Below are 25,948 nucleotides of genomic sequence, written 5' to 3'. Positions count from 1 at the left end.
TGCAAGTAGGAATTAGACCATATTTGTCTAAAAGGCTATTGAGCAATCATAACTTTATGAAAATATGGATCATCTTATAGATCAGGAGTTTAGTGGGAGATAAGTCAAGTTTATTGGTTCTATATATGAGATACATATCTCTCTATTGAAAATGACATTCAGATTCTAAATGGTTAGATTTGAAAGTATTTGTCAAGAAACCATTTGCATAGATACTTATTGGATCTTGTATCGGATTGACCATGAGAACACTTTAAGAGATTAAAGTCATGTCATAAGTAGTTCTCATTAATGGTGATTAGAACCATTCCTCAGAACATGAGCGATTATGTCTGCTCGTTTGAGAATTAGTTCGCTTTGATGCTAGCTAAACGTCGCACCGTAAAAGGAGGCTATAAAAGCAGTTATTGGGCGTACTATGAATCAAAGTGAGTGTTCATAGATTGCAAGAATGGATTGTCCTCCTATCTTTGATAGGATATGGTGTTGTTGTGTAACAAGGCCTCCCGGAGAGTTAGATATTGTAAAATGCATGGCCGCGCTCAGAATGGTTAAGGCTTAACCTTCTGTAAAAGTTTAACAGTTGAGCTCTGTAATCCGAGAAACACTTCTGGACCTAATAAGGATGGCTTGGATCTTACCTTATGTTCAGTAAGCAGTGGCGGACCTAGGCTTGGGCAACCTAGGTCACATGACCCACTAATATTTATTTTTTTTAAAAAAAAAAAATTAATTTTGAAAACCCAGGAAAGCGGAAAGCAAGCAAGCAGTGTAGCAGCATCCAAATCAAAACACAAAACCTAAAACTTCTCCCTGCCTCCCTCTCTCTTCGACGCAGTCACGCAGGCCGCAGCCACAGCCCACCGGCCCACCAGGTCATCCGACCACCGAAGTGACCGAACCCAGATCCCGTAATCCGCAGCAGAACCGAGTCGGAGCCACCGTGGTCGCGGACTCACAGGGAAGAGGAACCGAGCACTCGAGCAGCGTCGAGCACCGAGGAAGAGGAGGAGCAGCGATTAGCCGAGCCACCGAGGACTCGAGGAGCGGAGGAGGCGAGGACTCGAGGAGGAGGAGCCGTCAAGCACTGCTGCCGTCGAGGAGCGGAGGAGGCGAGGACCGATTTTGAGGTATAACCATATAAAATATATAATTTTAATTATTATAAACATTAAATTTTTAATTACTAAACCTATAAATTTTAAACTATTGATAATAATTGAATTTTGATTTGTGAATTTGTGAATTGTAATACGTTGATAATTTGTAAATTGTGATATTTGTGAATTTGTGAATTTGGATTATTTACATATTGTTTGTATATTGTGATATTTGTGAATTGTGATATTTGGGAATTTGTGTTGAATTGAATTATTGAATTGAATTGAATTTTTGAATTGAATTGAATTGTTGAGGAATTAGGAATTGAATTGAATTGTTGAATTGAATTGAATTTTTGAGGAATTAGGAATTGAATTAAATTGTTGAGGAATTAGGAATTGAATTGTTGAGGAATTAAGAATTGAATTGAATTTGTGAGGAATTGAATTTGTGAGGAATTGAATTGTTGAATTGAATTGAATTTATGAGGAATTGTTGAATTATTGAGTTGAATTGAATTGTTGAGGAATTAGGAATTTGTTGATTTTGATATTTAAATAGTTGAATTAGGAATTTGTTGATTTAGGAATTTGTTGATTTAGGATTTATATATTGTTTCAATGTTAAGTACTTGATTGTATTTGTGACTTAATTTTCAGAAAGAAAAAGAAGAAAACACAAGATATTTCTAGTTTTTTTCTTAAAAAAACGCCTCCTCAACAAGATCATCCTCCTACACAAGATCATCTTCTTCCACAAAATCCCCCTCCTCCTCCACAAAATCCTCCCTCGCCTCAAGCAAGTGAACAAAATATTCCTCCACATCAAGCAAGTGAGCAACAATCTTCTCCATCACATAATTCCTCTCAAAATCAAGATTCTTTTTAAGTATTAATATTTTTTTAATTTAAACATTGATTTATGATTGTATGGTGAGCGGCGTAGAATGGTGACCCACCATCCGTGAAATCCTGGCTCCGCCACCGTCAGTAAAAAACACTAAGTGACAAAGGAATGTGAATGCACACTTGTCTAAATTACCAGTGGGAGACTAAAGGAAATATGTCCTTCAACCAAGGTGCATTTAGTCTAATACCAAGGTTCAGATTAATTGCGAACAATTAATTCAGTGAGATCAAGTGATCGGAACAACTAGCTGGAGCAATGCTTCCGATCAGTGTGTTCTAATGAATATTAAGTTCACAATTTACTCTTGACTGAACCTACAAGGTCACACCAATGGCATGTAACAGATCACCGGATTAAATGAATCGGAAATTCATTTAATAGCTTTTCAGGAAATTAGTTCGGAAAACATAATTATACGATTTAACATTAGATGGTGAAATCGTATATCGTGATTGCATATATTCGTAAGCTAGGCGAAACGAATAATCGTATCGTATGACAATGGATCGTCAAGTACGAAATGATAAATGAATTATTGAATGATAATTAATTAAAGCAAACACGAATGCAAGCCCACGAGCAAAGCGCAAGGAGCAAAGGCCCGTGGCCTTGCTGCCTTGGTTGTGCACGCACGGAGAAGCAACAGCCACAACAGCAGCGTGGCCCAGCCCACTACGTGTTGTGTGCTGCGCGCTTGGGCAGAGGTTTGGTCGTGGGCCTTGCTAGCCGGTCGGGCTCTATGCTTAGCTGGTTGGCTTGGCTCACTTAATAGGTTATTGATATAACCTAGTCTATTATGTTTTTCCTAATCCTAATGCAACAAATCAGTCACACACATCAAACCCTAAGGAGGAGAGAGAAACCCTAATTCTCTCTTAGCCTCCATGGATGTGTTCTTACCAAAAGCACAAACTCTTGATCGATTGTCTAAGCTACGATTATCAAGACGGATCTGATCGTGTCGGTGAACCAAGTAGAGGAACGACAAGTGGAGTTCTAAGTTCGTGTTCGTTGAGGAAAACACGCTTCAAACGTAAGTATACTTAATCTGTGCTTTATACATGCTTCCTGGCTTTGGGGATCGTTTCCGCACATGTTATTATGTTTAACTGTATTCCCCTACAGTCTTATGGTCGATTCGCACATGGCTAAGAATTCTACTGAAAAGACTCCGTTCTTGCTAGCTTACGGTGTTGAGGTTGTCCTCCCCACCGAAATGTGTGAGCCGACCCTCCGAGTCATGCTCTATGATGAGAATGCTAACTGGGAAATGATGAAGGCTACTCTGGACATTTTACCTGAGGTCAGGGGGAATGCAGCACTAAGACAACAATTGTAAAAGTTAAGGATGCCGAGGGAATACAACAAAAAGGTCTCAAAAAGGGTGCTCAAGGTTGGAGATTTTTTTCTCCGGAAGATGGAATCAATAGGACGGGCCAATGAGCAAGGCAAGCTAACTCCTACCTGGGAAGGACCATATGAAATATATGATGAAGTCAGGGACGGAACCTATCGCATTGAAGATACGCAGGGTCGGCCTATTCTACGGACTTGAAATGCAAATAATCTAAAGAAATATTTCTTCTAGATAGCACTCGGCCTCTTCTGGTCTTCATTCAATATATATATATATATATATATATATATATATATATATATATATATATATATATATATATATATATATATATATATATATATAATAACATTGGTGAACTAGTATGGCCCAAAAAACTTGGTCTTGAAGCATCCAATCTTCCTTTCACCTTGTTAGCCTAGCATCGTCTTGAACTCCATTCAAAAGCTAACTTAAAATTCTAAATAATCTAGAAGAACTTGAAATAATAATAATCTAATTATTACATCAAAACTTCAATTAATGGTACACAGACCATATTTAAAACATTACATTCAAATATAGAACGGTACGCAGACCGTATTTTAACTATCCTAGATTGGCCATACTAGTCACCTTCAACACCTGCAATACATAAAATAATATCTATGCATTCACCCATTCGTGTCCTAAAACAAATGGCCTAAGTAAAATATGCAAGTATTTACATGATTTAATAAAAAATCACATTCATGTAAACGCGTTCTAAAAGACTAATCAATTCCAAATAATTAATCCTTAAAATTATTCTAATCAAATTAATTTAATTAAAATAATGGTGCCCTACGAAAATAATTAAAATTAATTATTTTAAATAATTTCATTTAAACGGCTCCCACTTAAACCAACATTTAATTTTGGACCTTTTAATTTTAAATATTTAAACTCACGGCCCAACCCAAGTTAAATAAAATAAAATAAACAAAAAAGCCCACCGTTAGCCCCTTCATGCAAAATTAATCCCAAAGCCCAAAATTAGGCCTTGACTGAAAAACGAAGCAAAATAGAAAAAGTTGTGCAACATGGACTAGGCTTGCACCCAACCCATCGCTGCCTTGTGCATTGCGTGCCACACGAAGACAAGGAGCAGCGCCCCTCTCCTCGCACAGCGCAGCGTACAGCCATGCAACATGAGCTGCTGCTGCTGCTTTGCTTGCTCGCCACAGCCAGCGCGCGCTGGCACGCCCAGCTCGCTCGTTGGGGCCTCGCGTCGCTGCGCCAAGCTACGGAGTGCAGCACGCACGGGCTACGTCGAGCCATACATGTCGCACACCTCCTTTGTCCCGTGCCTTTGGCTCGTACCACACGAGCCAACCATCAAAAAAATATTAATTTCACGAAACATTAATTTCATGACTATCACTACTAGAATTAGCATCTTTAACAACAAATTAATAACGACGAACTAAAATATCTGTCGTTCAAACTATTATTTTCTCCTTATTAACAAGAAGCATACTGTACGTAGGTCGTTAATGAATAAGCCTAAAACTATAAACATATTGTTTTTTAATTCCAACGTCATCGTTAATGCGTTCAGCAAAAAATAAATTTTAATAAAAATATAACTTGTCGTCGTTATTCCTACAAAATGGGAAGCGGGATTTGATAGCGGGTGATTTTCACCAAAGACTCAAAAACACTCGGAAGATACCAAAACTCAAAAAACCTCAGAAAGATACCAAAACTCAGAACCCTATTCGCAAGCGTCAATACCAAAACTCAGAAAAGTCGGACTATTTCTCCTTCTCAATTTCAATTCCTCCTAGAAATTGAATTGGGAAAACTGAATCTTCAATCCTTAGCCATATCGATTGAAGATTTGACGATTATTGGATTCGAAGGTTGAAGAATTTTCTTGAATTCGATTGGTATGGTTTCCTTTTCTCTATTGTTTCTTGAGTATGTCTCCCTTTCCTTTTCGAAAATTCTGATTTCATTAATAATAAAGATAATCTTTGTTTTAAATTTCAATTTTGGGTGAATTTTTTTTGGCCATGAAATCCCCTATTTCTAAATTTACGGTTTCTTGATTTTTGGTTTTGTTATAGTTGATGACAATTCAATTCAAATAACGTGATTTTTATTTGAATCGCATACTTTAATTTTCATTATCAGTTTGTTTGAGGATGATGATAATGTAAATTCAACTCTCCAGGTTACGCATTTGGAATTTTGCTGCTCTTGTGTGCCTTCTGCCCGCGTGCCTTCTGGTTTGCTTCAGGTCAAAATTCTTGGCCTTTTACTATCCCAAAAGTAACTTTATTTCTTCTTTTATCTGCCTCTTACTACGTAGATGTTACCGGGAGGAGGCGGTCATGTACTGCCTCTGACGGTTAGAAGTTGGTCACTAAAATAAACAGCTTGCCGCTAATTGTCTGACTAGGAATATTTGTGCAGATAATTCATGAGGTGTTAGAACTTTTTTGTTGATTGTTGTTCAGTAAAACATTCATAACATTCTTGAATGATGAGAATGGGATACATGGTTTTGACAGTGATTATGAGATCTGGATAATGATTTTTTTTTTTTTAATTCTTGGCCTTTTACTATCCCTCTGACTATATTTTAATTTATTCTGTATTAAGGTTTCTTGATCTTGTTCCTGATCTTGGCAGGTTGTTGTCTTTTCTGTGTTAAAAAGAACTCGTCGTTGTTCTGTTAGAAAGCTTAGCTGACCAAATTGGATCTCTAATTCTTGGAATAGAGAAGGCATTACTTGTAAGTGCCTTATTCAATTCATTCTAAGCTGGTCTGTTTGTAAGTTCCTTATTCAATTCATTTTAAGGATACTGTTGGATCATTCATGTGTTTCTCTATTTCTTTCTAAATGGATATGTCTTTGCAATGTGTTCATCTATGTAGATTCTAGTAATAATGAATTAATTGCATTTTTGTCTCCTTAATTCTCAGCTGTGAACCAGTGTCTTACAATATTTCATATCACCATATTTCACAAAGTAAATGAAATTGCACCTGTAATGTCAGATAAATATGCTCAACATTGTAGTCCAAAACCATACATCAGTTGGTTTGCAAGGTTCTGTTCACACGCCATTCGCTTTGTAGAATTTCACAAACAGCTGCAAACCATACATCTAAACTCTGAAGAAAGCATTTGCAAACAGCTACAAAAAAATAGGTCTGACTTAAGCACCTTTAAATAAGAAACTAAGATGGGGAAATGAAAACAAAGCAATAGTATTAGTTTAGTGTAAAAGTCCACTACTTTATCCATTAAGAATATGCAGGGTAAAAAAAATCCATACTATAGGCTTATATATACCGACTAAGAAAACCAAAGGGTGTAAGCAAGGGTGACTTAAGTTGAACTATTAGCCGTAACTCCCAATAAAGACTACTCTTGAATCTTGATGCTAAATATATTTGTTAGATACATAGTACAAATGCCAAACTAAGTTAATTTTTCATGTACCATAATTTCTATATAAAGTGTTGAATAAAAGTACCGTTTGCGGCTCTATTTTAAATAGTGAAAAGCTAGTGAACCTGGAGCTTATATTTAAAACAAAATTAAATATTGCTTTACCATATTATGGATAATTACAAGCAGATACTTGTATATTGCTTTACCATGAGTTAAGCAGACACTAATTGAGAACACTATACACAACTAGCTTATGCTGAAAATCTATTATTCATTTCCTAATGCCCACTATCATTTTCCCAAACCTTTCCATTATGTTGTTATTTCCTAAACTTATTAAGTCAAAAAATAGCAGATTACCCAATAATTAGAAAGATAGAACCAATATGTATGTCCTATAAGACGGAATCTGAATTAGAAAGCTTTATTTAGGCTAAGTGCATTATTGACTAACTAAAACTTAAGAACCTACATGTTTGATATTCCACTAACAGCCCACTAACACAACTAAACAAATAAACTGACTTCTTAATAACTTGCCACTAACTAATTTAATTGACAACAAATATCTATCCCAGAACTTTAGAAACTTTGAATAATAAAAAGAATAATAAAAAGAAAAATATATGTCTAGATTAATGGTGCTTGAATTAACACTGGAGAACTAGGCAAGATCTACGCCTATTTATCGAGATATGATTGTTGGGGTTTATGTGATTAGACCTTTGTGTATAAAAGAGCATATAGATCTTTTCTTTTATCTCCTTAAGAACTTATTATCTCCTTAAAAATCAATGTTTAATTCATTGTCGTGTCCTAATTCTAGTTTCTCTTAGTATTTATGTTCAGTGTTCTTTGATCGGTTTTAAGTTAAAAGTTTCTAAGTTGTTTCTTCTGTGTGTGAATAATGGGTAGTAGAGACTTGCGTGTTCTATAGTTTGTATTCTGGTGTCACTAATATTTTTTATGGCATTTGATATAGGTGTTTTATATAGATACTTATGGTTTATCCCCACTTAAGGTTTACTTAATTAGTATTTGGGTTCTTTTTTCTTCTTTGCAGCTGAGTTAGGTCCTTTATCTGTTTTCCTTCTTTTTTGTTTTCGCTTTGGGAAAATGACTCCTAGTAAGGATTGGATGGCGATTGAAGATTACGTTAATGACCCATCATTTGAAGTGGGAGTTAATAGTTTTTTAGACTATGCATTTCAAAAGTTGGGAACCGATAATATTCGTTGTCCTTGTAGCGAATGTGTGAATGGTGAGTTTGGGGACCGAGAAAAAGTGAGACAACATCTTCTAGTTTATGGAGTAGTCAAAAGGTACACCTTTTGGTTTCATCATGGGGAAAGGTTGGAGCAAGAGCCAAAAGGTTCTATAACTTGTTGAAGGATCTCAAGATCCGGTTTATGAAGGTTGCAAGAGTTCTAGAATGTCTGCCCTCTTAAAACTTCTTCATAATAAGACTTTGGGTCGTTGGACCAACGAATCATTTACTATGCTCTTAGATTTCTTAAAGGAGGATCTTCTTCCCAAGGGATCAAATTTGCAAGTCTTATAATAAGTCTAAGAAGGTAATGAAAGACCTTGGTTTGTCATATCAAAAAATTGATGCATGTGTCAATGATTGCATGCTTTATTGGAAGGAGAATGAGAAGTTGAATGCCTGTGACATATGTGGTGCATCAAGATGGAAGAGTACGTAACAAACACAATGGGGAAGAGAAGTGTAAATCGAATGGTAAGAGAATACCTCAGAAGACACTACGATACTTTCCATTAAAATCGAGGTTGCAAAGACTATTTATGTGCTCTAAGACTGCTTCTTTGATGACATGGCATCATGGGAAAAAGAAGAAAGATGGTACAATGAGACATCTAGTTGACGGAACGACTTGGGAGTCATTTGACACAGAGCATCCTAATTTTGCATCAGACCCTCGAAATGTCAGGCTCGGGCTTGCTAGTGATGGTTTTCAACCCTTTGCAAATTCAAAAACATCATATAGTATATGGCCTGTTATCCTTATTCCGTATAATGTGCCTCCCGAACTTTGTATGAAGCAGTCTAATATGACTTTGTCAATGCTTATTCCTGGTCCTAATGGTCCTGGTGATGCAATTGACGTATATTTGCAGCCTCTAATTGAGGAATTGAAAGATCTGTGGGAAGTTGGTGTGGAGACCTTTGATGCAGCAACGTAACGTCATTTTCAGCTACGTGCAGCTTTAATGTGGGCCATTAATGATTTTCCAACCTATGCGATGTTATCTGGTTGGAGCACTTAGGGGTATCTAGCATGCCCTTGTTGTCTTAGGGATACTCGGTCAATGAGGCTACCTCACGGAGGTAAGGAATTCTATATGCGTCATCGCTGCTATTTGCCAATGAAAGATGGAGAAAGGATAAGAAATCATTTGATGGAACAGTCGAGCGTGAAGGACCTCCACAACCTTCTTCAATAGATGATATTCTTAATAAACTTAAGGATCTAGAGAACATTATATTGTCTAAGGATCCAAGTGTGAAGACAAAAATATCTCATGAAGTTAGGGGTGACAATTGGAATAAGAAAAGTATTTTATTTGAACTTCCATACTGGAAGACAAATCTCTTACGACACAATTTAGACGTGATGCACATTGAGAGGAACATATGTGATAGTGTTCTTGGGAAAATAATGAATATTCAAGGGAAGACAAAAGACACTTTAAAATCACGTCATGACTTGAAAGATTTGGGGTTGCGGCCTACATTGCACCCTATCAAAGTAGGGGACAAATGGAAGATGCCTCCAGCTCCATATACTTTTTCCTCCTCCGAAAAACAAACATTCTGTAACTTTTTGAAAGAGCTAAAAGTCCCAGATGGTTTTTCATCAAATATATCTTATTGTGTAAACTCGAAGGAAGCTAAGATTTCGGGTTTGAAGAGCCACGATTGTCATGTAATACTTGAGCATCTTCTTCCTTTAGCAATACATGGTCTTCTCACTCCACATATACGTGAAGCATTAATTGAGTTGTCATTGTTCTTTACTTTATTATGTGCGAAAGTACTTAATGTGGATGATTTGAAGCAACTATAGTCCCAAATTCCTATAACTCTCTGCAAATTGGAGAAGGTTTTTCCTCCTTCCTTCTTTGATGTGATGATGCATTTACCTATCCACTTAGCTAACGAAGCTTAATGGGAGGGCCAGTTCAGTTCAGATGGATGTATCCAATAGAACAATACATGTATAAGCTGAAGTCTTACATAAGGAATAGGGCTCATCCGGAGGCTTCGATTGCGGAGGGCTATGTAGCAGAAGAGTGCATGAATCGTTGATCTAGGTATATGCAGAGTATAGAGACCCGATTTAATCGACTTGATTAAAATTATGAAAATAGCCAAGGTCATGATGATACCCTGCCTATTTTTAGTCATTCTGGTCGAAGCCTAGGGGCTGCAAGTGTTAGAGATCTTGAGAAGGGGGAATTGGATGACACTCACATTTATATTTTGAAGAATTGTGATGAGGTTCAGCCTTTTCTTAGGTAAGAGAACGAGTTTTATTAAGTTAATTTCACTTTTCTTAATAACTTCCTTTCCTTTATTTTATAAAGTTTGTCACTTCAAATGAATTTTTATTAATATATTCACAGAGAGTATTCTGAAATACAAGCATTGACGAATCCTGGAATCTCTGAAGAGGAATGGTGCAAAAACTTTAAAAGTTGGTTCAAGATGGAAGTAAGTACTGAACTGTTCAAGAACTGAATTGTTCTGATCTGATCAGAACTATTCAGAACAGAACAGAACAGTTCTAATTAGTTCTGATCTGATCAGAACAGAACTGATAAGTTCTGAACGAACAAAACTGAACTAATCAAGAACTGAACTGTTCTGATCTGATCAGAACTGTTTAGAACAGAACAGAACAGTTCTGAATAGTTCTGATCTGATTAGAACAGAATTGATAAGTTCTGAACGAACAAACCTGAACTATCTTTATAAATTAATAAATAAATTCTTAAATATTTCTTTTTAGTAGGTTGCGTGGTTATATGAGAATAATAAAAGCATGGAAATGGAAAATTTGCTTGCATTATCACGTGGGCCAACACGATATGTTACTTCTTTTACTGGTTATATTGTTAATGGATATAGGTTTCACATAGAAAGTCGTGAAATGTCTTTGAGAACACAAAACAGTGGGGTGGTTGTTATAGGAAACACATGGGATGGAGATGAGAACATTGATTATTATGCAGTAGTAACAGATATAATAGAGATCCAGTATCTTGGGCGAAACCGAGTTGTGTTATTCCGTTGCAAATGGTGGTATGTTTATGATAAGGTAAAGGGAGTAAAAGTTGATTAATATGGAGTTGTTAGTGTTAATTGCAATAAGCAATTAAAAACTAATGAACTATTTATTTTGGCTAGTCAAGCCAGGCAAGCTTTCTATGCCGTTGACAACCTAAATAAGAGTTGGAAGCTCGTTTCAAAGACTCAACCGCGCAACTATGATGAAAATGATGATAATGAGGAAGGTGATGCGTATCACCACGATGAATTATTCAAACCTACATATGTAGCATCCTCTTTGACAAGCGCTAGTGCTGAAGTTTGTAGAAGCAGGGATGGCGTGGATCCAATTATTGTGAAAGATGATATAATAAGTGGAGAGCAAGGACCCATGAAGAGGCTAAGATCAGAATAGTGAAATTACTTATTTTTTCTTTGAAGATTTTCTTTTAGGATTTGTTTTAAACTTTTGAGTTATTTTTAATTCTTATTTTTTTGATTTTATAGTTTCTGAATTTTTTTCACATTTAAGCTTGGCCACGACTTTGTTCAACTGGTTATTGTTATTATGACTCTTATTGTCATAATTATTGTTATTTTGCTGCTCATTTCTAAATAGTTATGTTTTTTGCTTGGTGGTACTTACTGCTTCTGATTTGCCTTGGTACCTTGCTCCATTTGCACCTCATCTGATATTTCAAATGTCAGGGGTTTGTATAATATCATAAGTGAGGTTTTCTAGTTTGGTTACATGGTTGTTTTCAGCAAAGTATAGTGAAGAAGGGACAAAATACATGCTCACACAACTGTAATGCATGCTCACATAGGCTGACATCAGATTAATAATATGCCTTTTGATCATTCTCCCCTGTGTTCCTTTTTTTTAATGTGTGTTTTGAATGTTGTTCGTGCAGACTTGCACTTTCTGATATTCTTCCTGTTCGTGCACATAATACAGAATGTTAGCGGTAAGATACTCGATTTGTTATTTCCTTTATACATTACTAGGTTTATTTATCATGCTATTGAGATAATACTATTGTTTATGAATACTTCAAATATTTATTCATTTATTGTAGGGAAAATGGTTCGTTCAAAGGAGGAAGTAGTCCGTCTACATGAGAAAACGGTTCAGCCATCACATAAAACCTCTTTGCTGGGATCTAAAAGGAACTATGTCCCACCGCAATTGTTGGCTAGGGGACGTGGACAAAGGTTAGCGGATATGTATACTTTCAAAAAACAAGCTACAACCGGTTCTTTAATCGGAATTGGAGTTGGGGCTAAAACATCCGCTGGAGTAGGCAGTGAGGTATTAAAGCCCATTCAAGGTCAAAAGAATAATTCCAAAGGGCTTCTTACTGGGGATGATTTTGATGTTAACGTTGATGGAGCTTCCTTCGATCCATTATTTACTTACCCTTCTGCCACAAGGAATAACATAGAAGGCTGGGAGTTATCACCTGAGCCAGTTCATGAGGAAAACATGGATGATGAGCTCTCATCAGAAGATGAGGATATGCACATTCAAAATGGAAACGAGAATTTTGATAACCATGATAACGAGGCTTGTGAAGACATACTTGAAAATGTTCATGTCGATGAGATAGAGATATCTCAAACAATTCAAGATGTGAACGGTAATGGTTTATCTTTATAAAATTTCCTTGATTATCCTACATACTTAATACTTCTATTGATTAATTGTTTTAGTTGAAGGTGGGGGCTCTTCTTTCGCTGAGAAGAACGTGAATCAGAAAAAGAAGGGAAGAAACAAATGCAAGGAAATTGCCAAGCTTAAACCCGATGAGAAGTTGGAGATTACTTTCTACAACAATAGAGTTGTTGTTACAAATCATAAAGTATTTGTACGACATTTGGGGATCATAGTGCGAGATACGAATATCTGCCCGGTGAAAGTGCGCAAATGGGATGATATTGGAGATAAAGAAAAGGAACACATGTGGAGTGCCGTCACGGTAAGAATTTAATTAGATATGTAACTTTCAGTTTTGGCCTGCTTATAAATCATGTGAATTATTGTTCTTAACTTGTTGGCCTAGAGTGGTGTCAAATCTTTTGTTAGCGACTGAGAGTATTTATATCACTTGGTTCTTATATTAAATATTCCTATTCAGGTTTGAGATCAGACTTTGTTTTCTTCATTTGAAATAAGGTGTTCTGGTTTAAATTAAGGGTTTTGATGCTGTGTGTAAATGTAGTCCAAGTGAACTTCTGAAACCAGTCTTCTCTTCAAGCACTCTTCATCTCCATTCCCACAAATCTCCAATCCCATCAATTCCTGATATTCATTCAAAAAGAATAACATGAATCAGTTTTTTGTTTTTTCCTGGCAGAAATATATGTTTCAAAGCTGTAAACTATATGAAATTAAAAAATAAAAATGGCTTATATTAGAAGCTTACATCCATGGAGGTGTAACTTTGGTATCGGTTTTTGGTCATCTGCTGGTTTGTGTATAAAGACTTATAAGATAATGATATGGCATCTTGTCCCGCCCGGTGATTCGCATCTGAAGGTCTTTAAGGGATTCTTTTCTTTTTCAAGCATCCCTATCTTGATATAAACAGAAGCTACAGTGCTGAAACTATGCCAATTAGGAACAATTGTTGGTTCCAACTTCATTTCTTCAAAAACTTGCTCCATATTTTCAGCAGAACCGTAAGAGCCTCGTGCAGATAGCCAAATATTATAGGAGTATAAATCAAGCCGGATTCTTTTCTGCTTCATTTCATAAACCAGCTTCTCAACTTGGTCAGGTAAATATTTGGTTGTCTTTAAGTGTGTCAGGTAACCTCACAAAATAATCTTCCGCACTCGAAACTCCATGAACTTTGGCAATTAGGTCTAGTTGGATAGTTGTGTCACTGCTGGTTATTCTGAACCTCTCTATTCTGTTACTCATCCATTCATAGACCTAGAGATACCAAAAATTCATTTAGTTATAGTTAGCCTGTCAAAGTTTCTAAAGATTCGAATAAATTTTATAATTTTTCAGTTACAGTACTTGTTGAAGGACATTTGTTGAAACTTCATTCTTGCTTCATCTTTTAGCTGGGGTTTTCCATTATTCATAGAGTTCAGTGTTTGTTACAAGATGCACTCAAAGATGAACTAAATGAGTAATTATATGGAGATACAGCAGGAGAAAATTTTCTAGTTACTGCTAACTGAAATCTTATTTCTAAACTACCCATCTTCTATAGGTTGGCCGCATTAGCAAATGTAGACAAATATTAATCTTGTTCCTAATTAGCTTCTACGCAAATCTCATTATACCAAGCTAACAACCTACTTCTGTATACTCGACCTATTACTCTGGTGATGTGGAATAAGCTAACTGACTAAGTTTCAGTGGAAGCTGCCTGTGATGAGCTGAGTGCAGTGACTTAACAGTTATCAGAGATTGTTATTTCAAATTGTTTATACTTTATACTGAATTAAAATTATTTTTGCTAAACTAACTTAATTTCTGATAAATTAGAGCTTATTTTTCGTGAAACCTACCCTTTGGAGTATGCCAAGGTCCAAATAGGAAATTGGAAAGAAAAAGATTTTTTTTTTCATACTTTAGAATGTCCATTTCTGATGGAGCCAAAGATTTATTTGTTCTTCTTCTTGTTCTTTTGTTTCTTTACTGATGATGATGATGATGAAACTTCTTTTACATTAGGATGCCTTCACTAATGAAAGCATGGACATTTACACGCAACATGTCCTTGGCCATATGAGAGAGTTATGGACAAACTGGAGGTCAGACTTGTTAAGGAATAATGTCACTAAAAAGGGAATCACCTTAGAAGCTGCATACAAAGGTGAGCCACCTAGTGGACTTGACGGTAAGGATTGGAAGTGGCTTATAAAGGAGGTTTATTCTGACGAAAAGTTTAAGGTAAATTCACTTAACTACATGATATGCTTTTTTTCTTATATATGCAATGATGATAATATTTAAATAAATTACAGGAAAAGAGTGCAAGGAACTCTGAAAATAGGCGCAGTTAGGCAAAAGAGCTAATGCATCGAACAGGGAGCAAGCCTACTAGACAAGGCATTTGGGATGAATTGGTGAGAATGATAATTAAAGTATTATTTTGTGTTTTTTGAGATATATGTGGATAAAGTATATTTGACTATTGGTGCTTTGTTGTTTTATGGAAGGGAGCGAATAAGGGCAAAAAACCAACTTTGGTAGATGTATTCCACGCAACTCGCAAGAAAGGCACTAACCTCCCAAATGCAGAAACGACACAAAAATACGTATGTCTTTTCTCACCTATGTTAGCTTTATGGTGAAATAAACTATGTTTTCATTAGAATAAACTTTGCAAACTGCTAATAGTTAGATATAATGTGATTATTGATTTCCAAGCTTTGCAAACTGCTAATAGTTAGATATATTCCGTAGACTGGTTAGTGGATTACATGCTACAACATTATAACTGAAAATTTTGTATCAAAATAGCATGAGCTAAATGGAATGAGTAGTTATGAAAGCCTTAAGCTATATATTCACTGACGATGCTTTAAAGGTATTCCTGATCAATATTGAATGTGGTTTACATAAAACTGCTATTATAGTGGGTTAACAATCATTTATATACTATTGTTGGAGTATAATATTGAACAAGGTACTGTATTTCTTGAAGAGAATTGTAATTATCTAACAATGCTGCCTTCTTTCTTTCTGGTTGGTATTTAAAGTTTCATTCAGTTGTTTTTTATCTTTCTCATCATTCATGTTATATTAAACCGGTAAACGAGTTGATTTTTTAACCTATAGTTCAGTAACAGTTAGCTTACAGATATGAATACATGAGCAAAATGAAATTAGTCGGGCGCTAGAGTTGCATTGACCTGAAAGAATAAACCTAGTTCTTAACAATGTACATAGCTCACTACCACTAATCCCCTTATCTAAATACTGGAATTACAGTCAGCTTACAACAGGTATTTACACAACGAAAACAATTGAGCAGAAGTTAGTAAAAGCAGGACTAGACCTATTATCTGCTCATCTATTTCCCAGTATTGGTTGCTGTTATGCGACTTTGCAATAAAGAAACCTTAATAGGTCTAATCATCCCAACTGTAACATATCAGTTATTGCTTAATAGGTCTAATAGAGACTTATGTTCAGATATTAAGTGCTGAATTTCTAGTTTAGCCTCTACCAATTCTTTTTCCTTCACTTCCAGAAGATTGTTGTTTTCTTCAAATTCACTGTTCTTCATATTCAGCTCCTCTCGAAGAGCAGACACTTCACTGGTTACTTTTTGCAAAGAACACTTCTCCTCATCCAATTCCCCCAGTAGATTCTGCAATAGACCCCTCTTCAATGATAGATCAAGCTCAAATTCCTTATTCAGAGCCTCTGCAACTCTGAGCTTTCCTCTTTCAATTTCTATTTCTAGTTGGGCACTTTTCAGACTACTCATGTAAGACACAATTGTTTCTTGTTGATCATCCAGTTCTAGTTGTTGCTTCTCAAGAACCAGCTCTTGTTCCTCCATTTTCTGTTTTGAGGTAACCCGTGACTTTTGGGATGAGACCAACTCAGATCTTACATCAGCAAGAAGCCTTTTAACTCTCCGAAAATCTTTCATAGTTTCCTTGCTCTCATCTACGTGCTTGGATGCCTCCTCACCAAGCTTTTTGAGGTCTTCATGTGCTTGCAACCACTCCATTGTCTGTTTCTCCAACTTGGTCTCCGCAACCTTTAACTTCTCTCCTTTAAGCTGTTGCGTACATAACAATTCTTCCATCTCTTGTTGTTTTCCGTGGAGGACATTTCCAAGTTCCTGAATTTCAATATCTTGCTTTTTCACAACGTCGTTGGCTTCGTCCAAGAGCTGAGCTTTGGATATAAGCTACATTGCATTCTTGGCAGCTTCTTCATTCTTTCGTGTCAATTCACAAAATTCATTTCATCTTGTTTCAACAGCAATACGGAATGTGATGCAGCAATCTCCTATTCTCTTTCCTTCAATAGAAATTTCATATCTTCTACATGTCAGCCTGTGAAATCAACTTCAAATTAGCCTGTCTTAACTCCTCCTCCAATTTCTCCTGCTTGGAAGAAGCTGCTGCAATTTCCTTCTCTCGACGCTCTAATTCCTCCTTTGCTTGATTCAATTCAGCATGTTCCAACATCACCATTCTTTCTGCTTCTTGTAGATCCTCCTCCTTCTTCCTCAAGGCTGTTAGAGCAGCCTCAATACCAGACTTGAGATTTTCAAGGTTAAAGTCTAGATCAACATCTTGAAAAAAAGGAGAATTCCCATTCAAGTGTTCTTCCAACTTCTGTGTCTGTGCAAACAACCGCTCCAGGAGAGCTGTTGCAGGTTCAGGTGTCCCATTGTTGTTGATGTTGGATATACTATCTCCCAAGATCGAATTGATTCCATAAAGACCACAACACTTTGTCGTTGTTACAAATGATAATGACATGTGACTTTCACAGACCCTAAGAGAGAAAAACTGCAGAGATGAATAAAAAACAAAAGATTTAGGAGAACGATACTGAGTTTATTCCACAAATGTCAAAGCACAAACTTAGCGAGAAAATTAGACGGATCGGAATCATATGTTCAGTGGTGTAACTCGGTAAATTTTTGTTTTGTTATACAACGAGACAACTTATAAGAACATGTTGGTAAATAATGACCCTGAAATTTTCACTCAGACTCATCAAAAGTAATGAACTAAATTAAAAGAATATTGTTGGATCTTGAAATTTAACTAGTAGATTAGAACTTTGACAATTGGCCTTTAATTAGAGCCACCCGTGTATGATACTAATTGAGATGGTTACATATGTTGTAGGAGGAAATTCAGTAAATAATGGAAGAAGAACCAACACTTTCCCATGTACAGGTACTTTTTCTTCATTTATATGTTTTTTGGTTTTATTTTTACTTTCCCATGCCATGATATTTAACTTTTTTGCTTCTTAATATAGGTAGCACAAAAGGTGTTTAAGTCGAAGTCTCGTGATCGGGTTTTGGGTTTTGGAGGAGGAATAACACTTAAAGAATTATCAGGACCACAACCTAGTAGGGCGGAACTTCAATCTAAGTTGAATGAGGCAAAAAAACAAAATTATGTTCTTACCAATCGTGTGGATACGGTACAGGAAGAAAACAATGCACTTAAGAGTCGCATGAGTTTAGTTGAAGAAGAGCTTAATGCATTTAAAGAAGTACTCTTACAACGCTTTTCAAAAGATGGCACTCCAAGACAGAATGCTTCAACTAGTTAAATTTTTATTTTGTTCTTTTAGATTGAACAAGAATTACTTATCTTTATTGGAATTTAAAGACAAGGGATGTGATTTTTGATTTAACATAACTTGAAATTCTATTGTCAAAAATATTTTGAGTAATGAAATTTTAATTTTTTTAATTGATTTATAGTTATCTATATTGTTGGACAGGGAAAATGTAGGTGCTTTGAAAAGCGCAAATAATATTATTATTATTGCAATATTAACGACAGAATAGTTGGTCGTTATTGCCAAAATTAAAATTTGTGGCCCGTTGGAAAGGACATTTTACAAGGGATATGTTGGTCGTTATTGCTTAATTAATCATAGTAAATAAGCAATTAAAGACGAAATACAGTTTCGTTGTTAAGTATTAACGACGGATTATTGTTTCGTCGTTAACTTTTAACAATGAAGTTTTAACTTTGTCGTTAATTATTAACGACGAATTATGATTTCATCGTTAAAAGTTAACGACGAAACAATAATCCGTCGTTAATTGTTAACTACGAACCGATAATCCGTCGTTAATACTTAACGACGAAACGGTAATTCGTCGTTAAGAAACATTAATTATTAACGACGAACATCGTCGTTAAAGCCAATAACGACGGAACCTGTTACAACGAACATCATGGTCGTCGTTAAAGGTTTTAACGACGAAAATTAAGGCTTTTAACAACGAAATTGTTCGTCGTTAAATGTCGTTTTTCTAGTAGTGTATTATTTTTCGTAAATTTAACAAATTTAATCGTTTTTATCACGAAAAATAATAAAGTGGGTGATTTTATTAAATTTCCAACAATCCAATTTGAGAAATTTATAAATCTTGGCTAACAAAAATTCAAATTTAACGTACGATGAACATCAACAAAAATTTGAATGATTTTGATAATCAAATCCAAAACTTTAAATCGTTAGAAACATTTAAAAATTAGATTTTTATCAAATTTGGTTTAGGTGATTAAAATTAACGAATCCAATCAAATTTTAATCCATGAATTTTTATATCTTCCATTTAAACATGAAATCATATTCCCCTTCTCACCTAAATAAATTTTTAGATCTAACCAAATTAATAAAATTAATTTTTGATCTAAAATTCATTAAATTAGGTTAAAATAAAATTAGGGTTCATACTTAATATTCATGGAAGAAAAAATTACAAAAAGTCCATAATATTCCCAAGAACAGTAGGGCAAAATTTCAATTTATTCCAGGTTCATTAGGTCGAGAAATTAATTGAAAAAGTTTCCAAATTTAACGGTTTAATTCATTAATTAACAAAAATGCCCAAAAACTCAAACTTCGGGGCCTGTTTTTGAGATTCTGTTCTCATTAATTGATCTTAAAACGCTATTTCCAATCAGATTAGGGTCAGAAAAATCTAATTTCCGACATATTACGAATTCAGAATTAATTTCTAAGACTTATCCAATAATCCTGAAAAATTCGAAAAATTCACGAAAATATTCAGAAAATTCGACAATAATCACAAACATATAAAACATGATAATAAGTATTTTGAATACATGTAGCTCTGATACCACTGTAGAGAATTACAGTTAAATACATAACATGATAGCGGAATAACCTCAAAGCCGTGAAGCATGTATAAAATACAGATTAAGCAATACTTACGTTTATAGGGTGTTTTCCCTAGTTCAACGAATCACGAACACGAACAAGAACTCCAGATGTCGTTCCTCTACTTGGTTCACCGACACGTTCAGATCCTTCTTGAGATCGATGGATTAGAAGTCACTCAAGATTGTTTGCCTTTTGGGAAGAACACTTCTAACGGAGGAACAAAGAGATTTTAGGCTTTCTCTGTACTTAGGTTAGAAACTGATTAGTTAAGTTGTGTGTAAAAACATAAGTTGTTGATTAGTGTTATAACCTTTCGGTTATAAAACCAACCGGCCAAGGAACAAGGCCAAGACTGGCCAACACTTACTCGCAAGCCCATACGTGCACAGCCACACAGGCGTTGGGCCTTGGGTCGCGTTGTGTGCACTGCTTCTGCTGCCGATCCGCGCGCACCCAGCCAAAGGCTTGGGCCTTGCTCGTGGCGCTGGTGCGCTGCTGCACCTGATAGGCCTTGCGCGCTTGGCTCGTCCGGCCGACAGCGTTGCCTTCTCGTATTTGCGTCCAATGCCTTACGGCGATTGTTTATCGTATAGTACTTGACGATCCACCATCGTACGATACGATTATTTGTTTTGCCTAGCTTACGAATATACGCAATACGATACACGATTCCGATCCAACGTCATATCGTATTTTTTTTCGAACTATATTCCCGTAAAGCTATTAAATGAATTTCTGATTCATTTAATCCGGTGATCTGTTACATGCCAATGGTGTGACCTTATATGTTCAGTCAAGAGTAAGTTGTGAGCCTAATATAAATTAGAACTCACTGATCAGAAGCATTTCTCCAGCCAGTTGTTCCGATCACTTGATCCCACTGAATTAATTGTTCGTAATTAATCTGAACCTTGGTATTAGACTAGTGCACATTGGGTGAAGGACACATTTCCTTCAGGCTGAGCGGACATCTCCCCTTCCTAGACTGGCAAGTTGACTTCTTCGCTCTCAGATCAGAATCTTCAAAAGCGGGAGGAGGAAGGCCCAACTTCTCAGCTACAAGTATATCTCCCTTCCGCTCAATCCGCTTCTCAAACCAAGAGAAGGGGAACTCATCTATGCACTCATCCCAGGCTCGACGAGTCTTCTCCCCGGTCTAATCCACGGCCAGAGCATATGTTTCCTTTGCCTAAGATTTAACTTGGTCTAGCTCGGAAAGGCAAGCAGACAGTCGCTCCTCCAAGGAAGGCTTCTCCAACCATAGTGACGCAAAATCCTGGACCTTGGCCTCTGCCTCCTTGAGGAACGATTGAGACGAAAGGGCTTCGGCCGCTAGAGTATCGATAGCAAGTGTTTCTTCATGGATTTTGATCAAGGACTTCTTGTTATCAATCCGCATGATGGCTAGCTCTTTGCTTTGAGCCTTTATCGTCTCCTGCATTTCCAGCCGAATCTTCTCAACCGTCAACATGGCATAGTCTCCATCCTTAGTTGCCTGATGTACTTGCTTCTGCAGTTGATGGGTCACATCGGTGTGCCAGTGTTTTCATTCCTCCGCCTTGATCAGCAACTGTGTAAATATAAATAGTGTTAGGTAAAGAAAAACCGAACTCTAAAATATAAAGTAGTATGCTAACTCCGACGCTTACGTCCAAAAGAGATGCCTGCATAGCCCCGAACGGAGCCTCGGCCGCCGGTGAAAATTGGTCCATATATTCCTTGGGGATAGCCTTGATGACGGAAGAAATGATTTTGGCTTTATCCCTCGAAGTGGCTTTATCCCTCGAAGAAAAAATCTTCGAAGGAGGAATATGACGAACCTCCTCGTAAGTCATGGCCTGCTTGTCAAAAGCTGAGAAAACAAAAAAGAGATTAAACGACTAACGATTCAGCGGCAAAATAATAGGTTTGTGCAAACATTACCGGCATTCTCTCTGGCTCTGGAGCGGGAGGACTCTGGAGCAAGGGTCTTGCCCGTCTCACCTGCTCCGTCTAAAATCTCCACGGAGGAAGGTGAGGCGACACCCCTCTTAGGGGTTGCATCCCTCTTGGCCTCGGTCTGCTTTGACGAACCCTCCGGAGGATGCCGTCTCAAGGGAGTTACCTCCATTGGGACCACTTCCACTAGAGTCTCTTCCGACTCCTATGGGACGTCCTCCTTTTCGGGTCGCTTCACTCCCGCCTTCACTTTTGGCCGCTTCCCAACTGCAGAAGGTGGCCTATCACCCGCCTTGCGCTTGGGACCGGCTTGACCCTTTTCACCCTTCTAGAAAATAAGGTAAAAAGAAATTAAGACAAAAGAAATACCAAAGAAATAAGTAGTTACACTAAGGACGAAAGCTGGAAACTCACTTTTGTCGGCTGACCACCGAAGATTCCCTTCAGCTTCTGCTCCATTATTTGAGTCACCATTCCTTAGTGCTGATCTCACCCTTCTCCTAGGCCAAAATCTTCGGCATAGCAAGGGCTGCACAAACAAGTAGTGAGCATAATAACAAATAAATTAGACGATCAAAATATAGATCGTCCCAAAATACCTTGGTCTAGCCCATGATCTAGACCAGTAGCCGCAAGAAACACCAGATCCTTGAACTAAGAGCAGAACGGAAGCCAGAACTTGGGAATATTAAGTGTTTTACCCCTTACATTCAACGACTCGGCCTGGAAATAGGCCGCAATCTGGTCCCACTCTTGTCCAGTTAGGGCCGACAAATCCTCACTTCCTCCCATAAACCGTGGTGTCATCTGCCACCGTCTAAATTTCAGCTCCATCTCCTCATCATTTGTCCACATAACCACCCACCTTAACCTCAAGAAGTGATGTTTGGACGGTTGTTCAAAAGTAGTCATATACTTGCCTCTATTGGCAAGCTGAAACCATCCTTCGGCTCCCTTGGTCTTCTAAAGCCTCACCAATCTAAGAAAGGCATTAAAAGATGGTTTCAGACCTTTTATCTCATACTTAGCCACGTACCCTACTACGCTCGACCAAGAATCAAGATTCAGTTCGGTTAAGCCAAAGCCAAATCCCTCCAAAACCTTCTCCACGAAGGGATGGACAGGGAAGAGCAGGCCGCTCTTAAAAGCACCGCTATATACAAAAAAATCACAAGGGCCAACATCATGAATGGTGGAGGCTTCGCCGACTAGCAACCTCATCTCATAGCCAGAGCCGCTATTCATACGTTCGACATAATCCTCGCCATGTTTTTCAAGCCACTTCATCCACTTGGGATGTACTTGAATTTGGGCCGGCGGGAAGTCAGCATTCTCCCCTATCCTCTCGGCCGCTGCAGCTCGAGGCTCCTCTACGGCCTCATATTCGGCCTCCGGTTCAGCCTCATCCTTACTCTCCTCTTGCTCCGACTCCTCGAGCGAGTTGGCAACGGACCTATATCATCCCTCTCCTCCATCCAAAACTCATCAAAGTAGGTAGTTTCATGACGAGAGCTTTGAGCTTCGCCTGTAGGAGTATGGCTTAACTCTCCAGCCGGCACCCGGATGTATCTCCCTCTTGAAAAAGAGGGATCCATCGGTTGACCCCTTAGCCTTAAATCAGCTATGTTTGTTGTCTTTTTCGTCCTCGGCATCGTATCCTGCATAAGAGGCATCATGGGTGGCCGAACTTAACGAAAGGCTAGAAAAGGGGGATATTGGTGCGGCGCAGATCAGACCACCATATCCAAAAGTTGTAAAACTTTTGGCCCCCGATCCCACGTACCGTCACCATAAGTAACGACACTAAATTCAACGCGCAGGATGTCTCTCCAGGGCCTGTAAGAAAATGTACATAGAATAAAAGAATGGAATTCAAGGGAAAAATGAAAAGTAAAGTTTACCTTAAAAATGACAGAAAAGATGACTGCGAATCTGGAAGGCAAGAAAAAGGACCGGCCGGCGGTAAAAGAGGGGTATTCAACCTCTTTTTTACTGCAAACAAGGGATAAGCTCAGAATTTTCTCTGGAACTTTCTCTCTCTACAAATTTACTAATACGGGTAAAATAAGTAAAAATATATTTAACCCTGCATGTATATATAAAGGGGGCAAAAGTGGAAAGGTTTTCCACGCGACACTCTATCTACGGCACGTAGAATTATGTTTCAAAAAACGAACAATCAAGTATGGTACTACGTAAGTGACTTTAACCTATTACCCTCCTTAAGGGGAAAATGATGTGGGTAAAGCTACCCGACCTACGTGGGCCAATCGAGGTACGCCACGTGTCTTGGCCTGGCACGTAATTCGCCACTTGTCGATTATGTCATTGATCAGTCTAACCAGCCTTTTCCCATTGGGTTGAAGGATAAATATTATACTCCTTAATTCGTATGGCCCAAGGCCCAAGAAAGGTTCATTATACATCTCATCAAAGGACACATGTCCTCTTGACAGCAATTAGCCAATCATAGGCCTTCCACTTTAGGGTTTCCCCTTAAAGGTAAATGGTATAAATATCCCCGTTTCCCTAGGAAAAGGGGTGGGATTGTCGATGCATTGAATACGTCACTATTCATGACATTGATTGCTCTCTCTTCTCTCTAAATTTAATACTCTTTCTCTCTCATAAAAACATAATCTTACTTAGGCATCAGAGGGAATATTCCTACGGAAATATTCTTGTTTTGCAGGTGACGTAACCGGTCGTGACTCGGACTAAGCTCTACGTGGAACGGAATACCTCATCGTCATGGACTAAAGGAAAAACTTCCACAACAATATCTGTGTAGTATTTTCCACAAAAATAACTCAATATTTTTATGTTAAATTCCTATTTTAGTTCCTTCAATTTATCTCATTTTTTTCGGCCTAATATTTTCCTTACAAAATCGATCACCTAAATAATTTTGGAATGAAAAATCATATTGTTCACAAAATCAAAGAAATTGATTTTGCAATCAGTTTTAAATTAATTTAGGGTGTTTCTTATTCCCTTGATTTTTCACTTATTTTATTAGCTTATCTTATCTAAAATTATATCTGAACTTAGTAATACTTTTTTTTTAAAAATATAATATGTACTTTGATAGCTACTTTTTTTTTTTAAAAAAAAACCTATCTTTGGCTATGTTCTGTTCGACTTATTTTGACTTATTTCAGACAAAATAAGTTCAGATAAGTTTAGTTAAGTTCAGATAAGTCCAGTTAAGTTCAGATAAGTTCAGTTAAGTTCAGATAATATAAGTCCGTAAAAATAAGTTTTTTTCAGACATTTAACACACAAATAAGTTTATTTCAATCAAATAAGTTTTTTTCAGATAAAATAAGTTCAGACAAAATAAGTTGAATAGAACAAAATCTTAAGTTAACTAAATTTATATAAACCTTATATTCCTTGAAATAAGTGTACTCATATTTTTGTTTTATTTTTTTCACATTGACAAAAGGAACTAGCTAAAAACTATTAAGAAACGATAAGCATTCCTTCCTGCATCTGTTGGCGATGATATGAGATTTATCTACTTTGTACTGTCGGTTTTAATGATCATACAGACGTTGAATGTTGAAGCGATTGACTTAATTTCCTGCGCATCCCAAATGATGTAGATATCTTGTCTTGACCTCTGCTTCAGCGCTGTCACCAAGTTCATTGAGTCGGTGAACACCATATATCCAGGATATGATGATCTCTCGCCCATTTATGGCCATAAAGGCAAGCTCCAGTTTTCTCTTGTAGAGGCGTTGTTGTTCGACCAGAGCCCCTACCTCCTTCCTGAAAATGGTTGTGGTCTTCTAGCTTGAAAGCCCATCCCCACCCTGCTCTCTTTGTTTTCTTTTTCCCACGATCCATCCACCTACAAAACACAGTTAGTGAAAAGATTTTTTGTTCTCCCCAATTGGACTAGATGGAACCGCGGAGGTGCTTGAGGATCACTGTTCCTTTGCTCTTGATATCGAGCAATAGAAGGGGGGGATTTGTTGAAACACATGTAGCTGCTTCATCCCATCATTAGCTTGAGAAAGAACCATTCTTGCATGGCCTCC

The 25,948-nt window shown here is 37.2% G+C and overlaps 1 protein-coding gene across 6 annotated transcripts; it reads left to right on the top strand.

Annotated features, from left to right (window-relative positions):
• The first annotated feature begins 749 nt into the window (after nt 1-749).
• Nucleotides 750-18,514, top strand: LOC110783566 (uncharacterized). 6 transcript variants are annotated; one of them, XM_056840401.1, is made up of 11 exons: nt 750-1,130; nt 5,565-5,630; nt 6,026-6,128; nt 12,004-12,057; nt 12,169-12,729; nt 12,809-13,068; nt 14,784-15,002; nt 15,077-15,178; nt 15,272-15,370; nt 17,936-17,986; nt 18,072-18,514. In XM_056840401.1, the coding sequence occupies exons 5-8, from the start codon at nt 12,174-12,176 to the stop codon at nt 15,113-15,115; spliced, it is 1,074 nt and encodes a 357-aa protein (XP_056696379.1). In that variant the 5' UTR covers nt 750-1,130; nt 5,565-5,630; nt 6,026-6,128; nt 12,004-12,057; nt 12,169-12,173; the 3' UTR covers nt 15,116-15,178; nt 15,272-15,370; nt 17,936-17,986; nt 18,072-18,514. The 6 variants fall into 6 exon arrangements, with proteins under 6 accessions (XP_056696379.1, XP_056696374.1, XP_056696373.1 ...); XM_056840395.1 differs by having other exon boundaries at nt 752-1,130; nt 12,803-13,068; XM_056840397.1 differs by lacking the exon at nt 750-1,130 and adding an exon at nt 4,614-5,277 and having other exon boundaries at nt 12,803-13,068.
• The last annotated feature ends 7,434 nt before the right edge of the window (nt 18,515-25,948 follow it).

The sequence above is a fragment of the Spinacia oleracea genome, chromosome 3 (assembly GCF_020520425.1).
Source record: "Spinacia oleracea cultivar Varoflay chromosome 3, BTI_SOV_V1, whole genome shotgun sequence".
NCBI classification, from domain to species: Eukaryota; Viridiplantae; Streptophyta; class Magnoliopsida; order Caryophyllales; family Amaranthaceae; genus Spinacia; species Spinacia oleracea.
Note: the sequence above shows the minus strand (reverse complement) of the source record. Positions and strands in the feature narration are given on the sequence as shown.

Coding starts and splice junctions, on each gene's coding strand:
- LOC110783566 (XM_056840396.1), top strand. CDS start 12,174: ATGGTTCGTTCAAAGGAGGAAGTAGTCCGTCTACATGAGAAAACGGTT. Junction 12,730..12,802: donor AACAATTCAAGATGTGAACG/GTAATGGTTTAT, acceptor TAATTGTTTTAG/TTGAAGGTGGGGGCTCTTCT. Junction 15,003..15,076: donor ATTCTGACGAAAAGTTTAAG/GTAAATTCACTT, acceptor AATAAATTACAG/GAAAAGAGTGCAAGGAACTC.